Raw genomic sequence first — 14768 nt, 5'->3', positions numbered from 1 at the left:
ATTTGTGCCTGTAAGGCTGCTCCTTTAAGCACAGTGCTTATTTTTTGCCACCCAGGGGTGAACAATGAATGTTAATGCGGCTTTATAAAGACAGTATATGCATATTAACAAGCAGTCCCATCAGGACGACCTTACAAAAAGTAATCAATGACACAAAAGAATGGATTCTATTACATAACGGTCTTCTCCTTACACAAAAGGTTACCAATTCTGCCACAACGTTGTTACTTCGGTATAATAAATTGTGTGAATGCTGGTGTTAGAGTGCTCGACACATGGGAGACCCCGTATAAAAAGAATACCCTACACACACGTTGCGAACATTCATTACCTTGCTAACAATTCAATGAGGTCCGCTCTGTTCATACCATCTGGAATAAGCCTTGGGATAGCAGCAACACACGTTCTGAACAAGTCAATCTTCGGTTTTCTTTCACCACTATCATAAAGGAACAATATTTAGATCACATATTCACAACAAATAAGACGCTTCAAAAGGCAATGGCTCGTATTTACTAAGCAGTGCTATTTCCAGAAGATACCTTCTTTTACTGAAGACAACTTACAACCCACTCAAATGAATAGGCCATAACACGTTTTCCAGCAGAAGATATGGACCAATATGACTATGCCACAGCTATGTTATAGTTATAACTACTTTATTCTAAACTGTGTAAACCCATAACGGTACGCATGATATTCCTAAAAGAACCAATTAAGAAGGGTAAATAAGACTAGATAGTAGAAGAAATAGACATTTGTGTGGCTAAAAGCAAACTCCTGTGTTGACAGTGATGGTTTCCAACTTCAACCAATAAAGAACTAAAACCTACAGTACATCAAATCATCATGCAACGTTTGCGTAAAACCAATCAGACCTTGAAATAGAGCACCACTCACTATATTACGCTAGCTCCAGACATTAGGAAAAGAGGCAAGTCAAGAGAAACATTAATAAACAAAGAAACACAAAGCGGGAATAAAAAGGAAACAACAAATAAACTGGTAAGCATGAATCTAACAGTGTCACGCTTTTATTATTATTATTATTATTATATATAAATATTAATAATAATAATAATATATAAGTTTTGAAGCAGAGCACTGTGGAAAAAGATGAGCAATGATTTCACCCCAAAAACGAAATACCAAATACAAGAATCGCTATTTAAAAGTTAGGCTTTTTTAGGGGCAAATCAATGGTCTAATGCTTTGCACAACAATCTAAGTGGTTTGTGCTATTGTATATAATTGCATAGGTATATGCTCTGCATGTTAGTCCGAACAGCACCTTCAGATGTCAGTCTCTGTAAGGAAGAGTGACAGCTAGAAGAAAAGATCAAATTGGAGGCAAAACAGAATAACACACATCTAACATTTACTTTCACAATACACAGGCTTTAAGTCTAATTACAACATTACACAGAGCAGCTTTAGGCAATATGGTAATTGCTCGTTTACATAAGCTGCTAGGCTTAATGTGAGGCTTGTTATTGATCACTACGTTTAAGTGCACCAAACATATATCCCCATTAATTTCTACAACAAACTCAGCTTACAACAAAGTAATTATCTTCTGTTACATACGTGATCATATCCTCTGGCTCTTTATTGGACATCTGTACGCTCGTCATGCACATAGGCCTGCCCACTTCTTTGTCCAGATGTCGGAGTATGCTGTCCAAGGCTTTGCGCACTTGTGGATAGTAAACCGACATTCCTACAGAGGCAAGTCCCAATATCACTACCATGGAAAGTCAGGTTTATATAGAGACTATTCTGATCCTCAGGGTTCATCCTCTACCTCTGCAGCAATCTCAACCTCATTTCATATATTTTATAGCAATATTGATTCGTGATTTTCTGCTATATTCATGGTCACGTATTATTTTGTATTTTATTCATTAAATTGTTATATATTTGTTTATAGGATTGTGCGCTCACATGTTTTGTTTTTCTATATGCAATTTAGGATTTAGTTAATCCTTGATGAGCTGCCGTTCCAATTGTTTAATTTTATTTTTCCATCCAGCAATAATCACATGCTAACTACTTGTATATGCATACACTTTATTAACATCTCCTATATTCATTGAGCGCTGGTTACATTTTTGTGTTTATATATAATCAATGTCTACTTTATGAAGTACCCCAGCTTGCTGCAGCCCCACACCTAGCATACTGCAGAATATTTCGGACAAAATATTCATCATCAAGAACAAGAAATGATTAAATGGATCTTTTAGGCCTCGTCCATGCTTAGCGCGATAGTGCGAACAAAAGGCTGTGCCTCAATGAGGACGGCCATAGAGCACACGTGCGCCGGGGCGACCGATATTTTTCGCACAACAAAATAATTCGATTTTGTCACACGACGGCCAGGTCACGTGAGCGGTTCAGCCAATGAGGACGAAACAGCTCTGTGATGTCACGGCCACACCTCTCCATCGTGTCTCCCCCTAGGCCACAAATCGCCTCTGCGGCAGGCGCGTGACGTTACATGCTCCGTCGCGGGCGCCTAGCATGGCCTCGGCCTTAGAAGTGTGAAATACAGTGCTGCACTGGTCCGTAGGTTAAATGACATTATTTGATAAGAGACAAGGAACCTTGAATAAAATAAAATGGATATTATAAGAAATATGTACTAATAATTAATAATGAATATATTTGAAGGGTGGAATTTCCCTAAAACATTCCTTCCTTTATGAATTTTGATAAAGAACGCTCAAGCTGGCCCTTTTGGTAAAAAAAAAAAGGAAAAAAAAGAAGCATTTTAGTTTTTAGTTTATTTTTGAACAGCCACTTTCTTTAAAATATCATAATCACTGTACTTATTCTTGTATTAGCCAACTTAAAACGCATCATGCTAAAGGAAATGGCACAATGTACTAAAATGCACACCCAGAAGCAGCGGTATTACCAGCTGCCACCTTGTGCTATCCCATGGGGGTACATTGTAAGAATTTGTTTACATGTAAAAATCGTACAGGAATATGTTTTTTTAAAAAAGAGAAAAAGTCAAATTGTGGGGTGGTGAAGCATTCCTAAAAAATATGCATTCAATAGTAATACAAGTTGGGTCATTTGAAAAGGATTAAAGACACGATATGAAAATGATGAAGACAAACCTATAACTTTTGCTTCATCGTCAGTCAGAGTTTTATTGAGAAATATTTTCTTTACTCGTAAAGTATTTCCTGACGGAAGAATGACTCCTGTTGTTGGCATTGGTGGTTCCCCGTCTTTTTGCTGCAAGCTGTCTGCTATAACAAGGAAGACTCGGAGACCTATATTCATTCTCTGCACAGGGACACAAAAAGAAGACATGAATTTAAGGTGCTGCAATAGGAAAATCTCACAGGCTTTTGCAGGTTTGTAAAAGGAGTTCCCCTATGCCTACCTCTGTTGATAACGTGTCATAACAGTTTACGTTATTTTTATTTAAGCACAATGTTTTACATGTTAGGGTTCCGTCAACATTTCTCTATCGTGGACCATGTCAGGGTCACTAATTCTGAGTCGACCACCATAAGTGTTTAAAAGTACAATACAATCCCACAATCAGTTGAATTTCTTAGGAGTCTCTGAATGGGGAAGTGTTTTTCAAGTAAGTGTTTTCTTTCCCACCCTGTCCTTCTCAGAGATCCAATAAAGGGACGGCTAAGTGGGGAAGGGGATGAAGATGACTATGGCTGTACAAGCACTTGCTGAACACACAGTAAGAAGCCAGAGGAACTCAAACACCTCCACTGTCCAAATTAATAAACAATACTGTACTTACAGGTTAGGGTGTAAAAAAAAAAAAGGGATCAATTACCCAGATACTCTTAAACATGTCACTTGAATCATTTCAGTTTGGCCCACGAGAGAAAGCCCCTTTAAATCTCCCGCTGGCTACAGGAAGCCGGGACAGACAACATTTTAAACGCCCATGAAGTAACAGGTGGCACCTTTTGTGGTAAGTATCTCTTTGTGTTGCAGGGGTTCCCAGGAGTTGAAATAAACGCAGTTCAGCTCTGGAGACCCACTGCGCCCACTAATAATTAAAAATAAAAATGGGGAGTGGAGCAAGGTGGGACAGCTGCTTTAAGTTTAAAGCTGATCAAAAAGCATACTGTTTCAGTTAAAGCACCAATCTCCCATGTATAATATGTATATACAGGTGGTCCTCGGTATCCGACGGCTCGCTTTCCGTCGAATGCCATATCTGACGCCGCATAATGCAGTCCGCTGGATGCATTATCCAACGTCGGAACTGCTTATCTGACGCTCACCCCACCGCATAGTAACATGGACCCGCAATCCGACGGTGGTTTGCGGGAAGCATTACGTCGGATAAGCGAGGACCTACTGTATATATTTTTTTATTATTATATATCTCTCCCCCCCCCCCCCCCTTCATTTTTTTGACGGGTGTTGGGGGATCGGTAACAGGGGCCTCTGTAGTTGAGAAACACAATTTTCAGCTCCAGTCCACATCTTCTCTGATGACTGACAAAGCCAGCAAATCTGTCAGTCGTCAGAGAGAGGAACTTGTGGGTTAAAACGTTATGCAGTACTGGCAGAAGCTCATCACCTGTGCTTCGAATTTAACAAAGTATTTTCCATATTTATAATAACCCGTCCCTTGCAAGTAACACCGATAGGTAACAAAGCATTAAAAAAAAAAATGATCCTAAGCTCGGCTGATGAGCGATGCACGTTTCAATGCCGCAGGTCTCTTTACCACAAAAGGGGTTGCCCGATATTTTGGACTTGAGGCCGATTTCCAAATGCTACCTATGAAAAGCCCTTTGGAAGGCAATCACATATTTGTTTTTTTGTATAGCTGGAGTCTGTAATAACACCTTAACAAGGAATGTATTTTACCGATCATTCGCAAAATAATAGAACCGTTTTACCTCTGGGTTAATTGTAAATGTTTTCGAAGATTTTCCAACACTGAGAAGATCAAATATTATTTCTTTCATTGCAAAATCTAAACGTTCCTATAGAAAGAAGAAAAATAACAACGTGAGCAGGATATTTGCAGCAATAGATGTTGAAAGTACAGACAGCTCTCTTGGCAAAACTAGTCCTCAAGAACAATTGAAAGTAATCTCTCGACAAACAAAATCTGCAGTTCTAACAAAACACCTATGAAATGCAGACTCCACAAGAGCAATAGAGTTCACTATAAGCTAGGATTCATTCAAAGTAGCGGTGTACTCATGCCAAGATTTTACAGCTCTGTTTATGTTGAATCATTATTGCACCATATACAAATATTCCCCATTCATCAGGATATATTTCCAGATTTAAATAATTTTGCACTTTAAGGTAAAAAGATCTCAGCGGTTTTTTTTTTGGTATCAAGCTTGATAGAAAAGCAATTCCTTATTATTCAAATTCAATATTTGAGGTTTTCTATCACTTCTGCACAATGTACAGTACTTGTTCTCTCTTTGAATGTTACTGTGATATGCAGTATATGAAATCCCGCTGGTACAGTTCTTACAGCCACCAGTAGTGAATTCTCCTTAAATAAAGTATAACTTGAAGTAGCCCCAAGCTCCTGTGCCTTGAATGCTCATGTGACTTGCTTCTCCTGGTACAATGCCATGGCTTGTTGAAAAAGTGCAGGCATACAAAGTGATACTTACATCAGCTAATTTTCTGAAAGGGTAATAGGAATTGCAAGCGACACAAAAGCTTGGGGGAAAGGGACAAGAGAAAGATATCCTTTGGATAGGGGCACTCTTAGGCTAAGGCCCCGGTATCTCCGCTGCAATGCGCGCCCGCGAGATTGGCGGCGCGTGCAGCCGATTACCTGGTCTGCAGCTCACTGCAGGAAGAGAGACCGGGGGGGCGTGGCGGGGGCGCGGCCATGACGTCACCCGGCAGGTTCGCCCTCATTGGCTGAACCGCCGGGGGGCGTGCCGTATCGCTCGACGCGAGTCCTGCTCTCAATTCTATTGAGAGCAGTAGCAGCTCTCGCCCCAACGCTGCGGCCCCCCCTCGCAGCGGGCCCGGCGCCATTGAGGGGAGGGCTCTCGTCCGTGCAGCGTCCGCCACAGCGGACGCTGTAGTAGGCAGCGGGGTCAAGGCCTTAGATATACCCAAAATAGTAGCTGGTTTGCTATGAATATGCGCGTCAGCTAAAGTATCCCTTTGCCCTACTAAACAGTATTCTTAGATCAGGTAAACTTTTGACTGGTTGGTAATGGGTTGGGTGCAAGTCGCCAATACCTGGATGTATAGGGTATTGGAAAGATAACATTTTAAAACAGGGCATAACTGTAAGAGGGCTAGAAGCAGGAGGAGTGATTTACAGAGCGCGATCTCAACCTGCTACGCGGCATTCACTGCCTCATTAAATCACATGGACAGCCTCACAGAGTCTCAAGGGAGATCTATATTAACATCTTCCAGTTTGTAGCACCAGAGAAACCCTGCTGCTCAACACATGGGGGAATCAGAATCACACGCTATGTACTGACTATGTACAAGCATTATTGATTCATACCCTCACTATTCTTGAAACTATACAATGCTGATTACCATTGTTAACAACACTGTTCATTTTGATAGGTGTTTTCAAAAATTCTTGTGAAGGAAGCTAGCCTTAAGAGTGATTTAAATTCAGGGGCAATTGGAATCTACTGTCAGTATTTAATACAGTATGTACAGACAGTGTGATTCATACCCCTGGGAAACGGACCTTTAAAACAGCGATCTGAACCTGCTTTGCGGCACTCATTGCCTCATTGAGCCTCAAGAACAGACAGAGTCTCAAGGACTGTCTATACTCACATCTACTAGTTTTTAAGATAAGCCCTGCTGCTTTTTTTTTTTTAAAGTTTGGGGTTCAACAAGTGGGGGAATCAGAATCACACGCTATGTACAGACTATGTACAGACTATGTACAGACTATGTACAGACTATGTACAGACTATGTACAGACTATGTACAGACGCTATTGATACATTCCCTCACCCTTCTCGAAACTACACGGAGCTGACTACCACTGTAATCACTTAACAACACTGTTTACTTAGATGTATTCAAAACTTCCTGTAAAGACCGCAAACTTTAAGTGAGATTTCAATCCAGGGGCAATCAGAATCTACTGTCTGTTGTATACTGTGAGAAAAAGAATGTGACTGGTCACTTGAGAAAGTCCTCTTGAAGGATGAAACGCTGTGTTTTGTACTGATTAAATTTCATTAAGAAAATCCGACATTGCCCTGGATCATTCTTTTTCTCTATATACACGATATTTAGACAGATATCCCTGAACCAGGAGCACCGGCGAATTGCAAGTATCTTTACTTTATTCCAAGTGGTGGGCAACTCCCCTTACCCTATTGTTGTATACTGTGTACAGACAGTGTGATTCACACCCCTGTGAAATGGATCATCTAGAGGTTATATGCAAACCATTTTAGAGTTTAAGATTTTTCTGCAAGACTGTTTTCTATACAAACCTTTTGGTTAGCATTTACCACGGGCATTTAGAATCATCTATATGTGCAAGTACATGTACAGACATTTGGATTCGCAGTCCCTGTGAGCCAGATCATTCGATGGTCATTTCAAAACAAGAATAATATCCCGCAGCACCTTTTTAATATACAAAATAAAAGGTCAGCATCTGCTATAGAGGATACTATTAATCAGCAGAGACAAACAGTTTCTTTTTGATCCATCAAGCTTATATTAGTGTCTAATGCAGAGTATTTGCAAAAGGTACAGACTGTCTGTTCCATACCATTGCCAGTTCTGCCAATCTATGGTTCTAAACACAGAGTATGTGAATGCATCATCATTCTAAAGTACACTGTTATGTAATTCGTCTCTACTTTATTTGAAGAAATATATAGCTATTTACTAAGTAGGAATAGCTGTGATATATATATCATTTGATCTATCAAACCATAGATAGTTTCATTAAATATTAGTATCAGCATTAGACACAAAGGTAAGTGTTTACCACCGCTCTATCTGCAAGTGATTTTGGGTATAGATATTACCACGATTGGCATTTAGCCAATATAGTCTGGATTTAAAGACGATACATATACGTTCACGGTCATCAGTGTCTGTATCAGCCGCGTTATATTTAATCATCACCCTCGTATTTTAATAGTATTACAAGTTTGAGTGTATTAATTATTTGATATATTAAAATTGATTTAAAATTAAAAATGTTATCTTACCAATACCCTATACATCCAGGTATTGGCGACTTGCACCCAACCCATTACCAACCAGTCAAAAGTTTTCCTGATCTAAGAATACTGTTTAGTAGGGCAAAGGGATACTTTAGCTGAGACGCATATTCATAACAAACCAGCTACTATTTTGGGTATATCTAGAAGTGACCCAATCCAAAGGATATCTTTCTCTTGTCCCTTCCCCGTTTCCCCTTAGTTTTTGTGTCGCTACTAAGCTTCCTAGTAAGCTTAAATATCCTGGGTGAGCACCCTACAGGTAGAGCGAGTATTCTCTTTTTATTTGTTATGAATTCCAAGCGAGTAACACCCCTTTAATGTTTAGCCCCCTATATCCTCCAAATTACTACAACATGTATCTGGCAAGTATAGTTTCAAATAATTGGAGTGCAGAGAATGGTAAAATGAATTGTTTTAAGCTCCAAGAAGGATTAATACTTTTATCTTCTACGGTCTTCAACCATCTCCTAAAGGCACGTTGAGCTTTCCAAATCAGATGGTTCAAGAAAAGCAGATACAAACTAGAATTCCTTGCAATTATGCCGCGGATTATGATAAAAGGAAAATGCTTAGTAAAGAGGAGGGATTGCAGGAAGGTAAGTCAATCTCCACTCCGTCCTTGAGATAGCTCACCATAAAATGTAAGATTTCCATGATGCATCTTTTCAGTGTTACAATTGCGTAAGTAACGATCTAAAGGATTAAATGAGAGGTCCCGAATAAGCAAACTTACCTGGGCAATGAACTGAATGATCTTCACAAATATATTAAGAGGTGTGTCGCGGGGCACTACACTACGAGAGCCTTTGGGGAAAAGTGCTGATACAATGCTCATAAGACGGCTGAAAAGAAAAGAAAGTTTAAGACCTCCTTAAGTGCACAACCCACCAATAAAACAGCTGTTTATAACAATATTTATGGTTTTATGTGCGCTGCCCCCTCGACTCAAACGTTTTCCTTCTAATATATATATATATATATATATATATATATATATCCAAAGAATATTTACAGTATTCCATACACGCAGGACACAGTAACCAGGAATTGCTCTCCTGTGCTCCTCTAGAAAGAGTAGAAAGTGGAAGCAGATTACCGATGACTGTGTTCCACTAAAAGACATCCGTTTACTTTTAGCACGTCAGGTTGTAGTAGATATTGTTCTGGATCACATAAGAGACCGGAAGGAGGACTTTTTGAAGCTCATTTTCTTTCTTAAAGCAGCATTACTCGCAGCACTGTTTTTTCCCTTTAATAAATGCAGCATTTGATTACCTTTAATGAAATAAATTACCTAAACTGCAGATCAATCCGTTATCCTGTGATTTATCAGAGAATAGTAAACCCTCTGGTTTGAATGGCTTAAACTGAATCAATCCTTCAGTCACTGGAATGCCTCAAATGCAATATAACCTGATATTACTACGGTAACATTGTCAATTGTCACAGCTTGCAGCTCAGAAATAGTCTCCTGCTGGGAACACTGCAACACTTCCCTGTTTATGATATTTTCTTGCCAAATATTTTGCACTACTGGGGAGGTGGGCAAAAACCTACTACAGCAACCAAATGATGCTCAGTTAAAACATTAAAAATTGGATGAAGAGTTGTATTTTTTTTCTAAATGCAGTAAGTATTATCTAATACTACAGAACAGATTAAAAAAAAAAATTTATTAAAAAAAAAACGACTTATGATATTGAACGTTTTGCTGCTTTAAATCGAAAACATTTGGAGCTATGCTACACAGAGATAAATGTATGAAATTTGTTGTTGCACATGTCCCATTTACAACGTAAAGGTCTATATTACTGATACATGATCAGAGGGGAAGCACCCACATTTCTGTGCACACTAACCTTTCCATGGCAGATCTGATGCACTTATTACTTCTTTTACATTTTCTTACCACACTTGCCACTTCTGCAATACCAATAAAATCCTAAACACCCTCAGAAAAAAGTCAAGTTCCCTGCCCTCCAACACTTCAAATATCGATGTTGAGCACATATGTTCCTATTTTGCATATCCTCTCTCTCTTCCTACTGCAAATCATACTACAAATTGTATATAATCTCTAACTTGGTGTACAACCTGCATACCTGAAGAACAACCCTGCGAGGTTGTACACTGGTAACTGTTGATGGTCCAATAAAAGGATCCATAACATTTTTTCCCAAATATCAATGTTATTGTTAATACTATTTATGCAGGTTCTGTTTTCAATCCCAAGTAACAATTAAAAATGACTGACACTCCATCTGTCTGCATTTTTCCTGGTAGAACAGGTTATAAACAAATGTTTGCACTACAGCCGCAAACAGTGCAAATTCTGAAACTGCAGTAAAAAAACCCAGAATAGTCATTTACAAATAGCATGCGGTTTTATAGCAATATACATTTCTTAACACCTCTCATGAATGATGAAAAAACACTAATTAGTTCATGTAACTTATTCTTTACTGGCACTTTTCAGGAGTTCATAGCTATAAAGTATGAAATCTTATTGATGTGTTACTAAATGTGAAGAGGTGGATTAGTACAAATAGATGCGTACTGAACAGACGGTTATTTTAGTTTAGAGAAGATTAGTTTTACAGTCGAAATGTACAGCAAGCTTCAGTAAACCACACAAATTAAAGTAGCTTCTTACAATTCTCAACATTTGGTGCCTGTCAGGAGCTTTTGTGTATATATATATATATATATATATATATATGTATGTGTATATGTGTATATATATATATATATATATATATATATGTGTGTGTGTGTATACACACACACACACACACACACACACACACACACACACACACACACTATATGCAAAGACAAGACGGCTCTAGGCGGCCTGTAGTAGGTGATAAAAACTACATAACAAATGTGTTATTACATTAATGTCTTAGTATCTCAAGGGGCCGGGTAGGCATTGTAGACCCATGGCTAGCTATCTGGGGGTCGTGTTGGTGAATGTTAGAGATCTTTGAGTAGAGACTGTATTAGCTACTTGGTAGACAGAGGCCAACTAGCCATGTGTTTACCATACTTGGTCAACAACTTGTGCTACTCAGGGATTAATATGGCAACATACTGGTTAAAAATGCTTTGTAGTGTTTAGCTAGGTGTAATGCTGGGGGTTGTGTGTAATGTTCACCTTCAATTTCAGCAGGGCCTGCAATGCATTAATTAGTAATGCAGTGGTAGCCCCTCTGGCTAAATTCATTTGCTGCTAAAGAGTACAGTAATAATTATGAATAAATTACCCTATGGTAGCAACGTTTGGCACGTGGATATGTCGTTAATGAAGAAAATTGTGATGCGACTACAGCAGATATCCTCTATTATGGTTAAACACCTGCACAGTTGTCATGCATACTGTATATCATTTGTGGTTATTGGTCAGTTAAAATATTGCACAGTAATCTTTTCTCCCACATCGAATATCGCCGATTTAGGTACTTTAATGAATTCTGCCCAAAGAGTGCAGATAACATGCATTTTGCATCATATTTATGCAAAAACCCTATAATATGGGAAGACAGGGTGTTGTATCCAAGCTTGCATTGATCAACAAGTTTTCCTTTGTGAGGCGTTGAATATAAGATGATACAGTGTAAATCAATGACAATACACCCGTTCGCCTTTAGCTCAGATGCCTCAGTCAACTTCTGCCTGATATTATATATTGACTAACTTTATGCAGTACTACTTTGGAAATGTTACAAAATCTATAAATCCATTGGATTTGCAACATACTTTTGTGAATGCATCTGAAATCAGCCCATTTGTATTATTAATTCAATCAATCCATGCCAGTAATGTTTCTCTAGAAAGACAATGAATGCCACTTACCTTTGTGTTACAGTGTTGCTTTCACATTTTATCCTAATAACGTAGACCCACAATAATCTATACAAAGATTCCAGTGCAACTCGAGACATTTTAGGATCTTTATTCTGAAACAAAGACAAAGTATCAACTTAATAACTCAAATTAATAGGCATTATTTACAGAACCTTTCTAGAACCGCAGAAACCCAACAACATTTTCTACATACCTTTGTGATTTTACATATATCTCACGTGCCCACAGTATACTTATTTTATGTAATAGTTGTACACTGTCGCTTATTTATATTACCTTTTAGATTATTGTATGAATACATTGCTTTCATTTTTAGAAAGGTTTGAAATACAAAATAAAATTATGTTGGCTTGAAAAATAAAATATCCTTTTTTAGACAGGTTGCAATCCACTGATGAATGGCTTTTATGAAGAGAATAGCTTTGAACGCCGTCTTGCTAAAAATGTTAAATTAAAATAACAAGAAACTCAACACGTCCTTGATATAAAAAATATCCACATTTCAAAATCAAAACTAGATTTATGGTATGACTAAGCTTGCCACCTGGCACTAAAATGCAAAAAGGGGAAACACAACATTTCAATGATGTATAATAGCAGGTGGTCATGTCTGTGTCTGATGAAGTCAATAGCTCTCTCAACATGCTAGAGAGCCAACTTCCCCTGGTTACCGATTCACTTTTAAGCTACTACACAAGTCTGTTTTTCTGTGTGCATTTTTCTTACCTTAGATCAGGGTGCACAAACCTTTTCCTCTGCGCCTCCTGCCTGCTCTCCCTCCTGCTCACCCCCCGCCCCCTCCTTACCGTGTTCTCCGGCGTTCTGACGTCACCTTGCCATGGTAATGCAACGTTATGTGACCACGCGGCGTCATTTGCCAGAAGCCGCGGGAGACAAAAGTAAGGGAAGTTACAGAGGCCTTTCGCACGATCCCCGGCATTTAATTTAAATGCTTTGGGGAAGAGCACGGGGCCTCTGTAAGGGCTTCCAGCCCCCCCAGAAAATCTCGTGCCACCCCAAAAAAGGTGCCACCCCCCATTTGCACACCCCTGCCTAAGATCAGGGGAGCTCAACTCAAATCCTCAAGCCCTTCTAACAGGTCAGGTTTTCAGGATAACCCAGCTCCAGCACAGGTGGCTCAATCCGATTTAGCCACCTGTGCTGAAGCAGGGACTGCTGGAGCCACCTGTGCTGAAGCAGGGATATCCTGAAATCCTGACCTGTTGGGAGGGGGTCTATTGTGGCTTTTACTATATATATATATTTTTTTACTACAAAAAGGTTGCGGCTGTCCTTTCTTGTCTTTTTACTACTGCCTGGATTTTAAATGAAACTTTCAAATAAGGGCAACTGGCACAATAAAGTCAATATTACCAACCTCATTCCCTGCCCTTTTGAAGGACCAGTGGCTATGTGCCCAAATTGACATTTTCGGGTAGGCTTGGCACTTGAACCAATGATTCAGAACTCAGCGGGCTCTACAGAAACCTAAAATACTACTTCCTAAAAAGCAAGACGTGCCCGTTTCTATGCAATATAAGGAAATTAGAACTAATTGAGACAGATCTTCCTGCCGGATTGATGACATTGTGGGAAATATGACTGAAAAACATTTGGTTATGCAAAGATTCATTTGGTTTCTTTGCTGTGGGCGTTGATCAAAACGCTCTTTATCCGTTTACCAAACCAGTTATCGGTACAAACCTGGAAACTTGCATCCTAATGCTTTTGGTAGCAAACGATCTCCGCACGAGGCGAGTTTCACTTCAATGTCAAACATTCCCGAACATAATATTCATTACTGATCAACGGGGAACGGTAACCTTGTATGTTTACAATGTTATGCATTTGAAGCCAGAATATATTACTCCAGATGGGGATGTTAAAAAAAATAAAAAACTAAGTATAACAATGCACGTCATGTTGACGTGACTGTTAAGTGACAGGACAATCACTACTTTGACATCGCCACACACGGACTTCTCAAAAGTTCAGTATGTTTTCTTAACAAATATCATCTATACAGCAACCAAACCCAGCACATACCAAGATGAGTGGGCAGAGAACCACAATGCGTACATACCCAGAAGCTACAAGCTTAACATATTAGCTGGAAAGGTAGAGTCAAGATGTAAAAAATAAAATCTGCGTCATCAATCTGCCGTTCTCTTCAGAACATGTAACAATAAGTGCAGGATACTTTAGAAATGACATACAACGGGGGAATATAGTGCATTTCCCTCTATTAAATAATGGGTCCCTGCAGTATGTCCCAGAATAGACAGGAAAATACACACTGACAGTGTATGGTGGGGCAGAAGTCAAACTAGAAATTATTGGGACTCCACCTTGGAACAGAGAAAAGTCTCCAATAGAGCACAAAAGATCTACTTTTTCCATTAAGTATTCCCCTAAACAGGGTGTAGATCATGAAGTAGATACTGTGTTTCTCAAATTATGAAGTCTGTGCTGAAAAAAGAAAAAGCCTTATACAATATGCTGGGGAAGCGATCAACTGCATTCAAATGAAGATCATTGTGTATTCCGATTCATTTGAACTGAACTGATCACATAATGAACAGTGGTCTGAAGACTGGTTTCCCTTATTTTTCATTTAAAAATAAGTAGTTACGTTTCAACGTATGGGCAGCAGAGGAAAAGTAGGCCAACTCAAGAGCCAATTCTACA

The 14768-nt window shown here is 39.1% G+C and overlaps 1 protein-coding gene across 9 annotated transcripts in view; it reads right to left on the bottom strand.

The window, feature by feature from the left end:
- Nucleotides 1-14768, bottom strand: part of FRYL (FRY like transcription coactivator) — a 297074-nt gene that overhangs the window by 98949 nt on the left and 183357 nt on the right. For all 9 annotated transcript variants that reach the window (XM_075566772.1, XM_075566765.1, XM_075566781.1 and 6 more), the window contains 6 exons: nucleotides 12069-12172; nucleotides 8947-9055; nucleotides 4902-4988; nucleotides 3129-3300; nucleotides 1588-1720; nucleotides 332-439 (listed from right to left, as the gene is read on the bottom strand). In XM_075566772.1, the coding sequence (XP_075422887.1) occupies nucleotides 332-439; nucleotides 1588-1720; nucleotides 3129-3300; nucleotides 4902-4988; nucleotides 8947-9055; nucleotides 12069-12172 (713 nt within the window). The remainder of the gene's footprint in view (nucleotides 1-331; nucleotides 440-1587; nucleotides 1721-3128; nucleotides 3301-4901; nucleotides 4989-8946; nucleotides 9056-12068; nucleotides 12173-14768) is intronic.

The sequence above is a fragment of the Ascaphus truei genome, chromosome 1 (genome assembly GCF_040206685.1).
Source record: "Ascaphus truei isolate aAscTru1 chromosome 1, aAscTru1.hap1, whole genome shotgun sequence".
NCBI classification, from domain to species: Eukaryota; Metazoa; Chordata; class Amphibia; order Anura; family Ascaphidae; genus Ascaphus; species Ascaphus truei.
The sequence above is the reverse complement of the archived record's forward strand: the minus strand, read 5'-3'. Positions and strand labels throughout refer to the sequence as shown.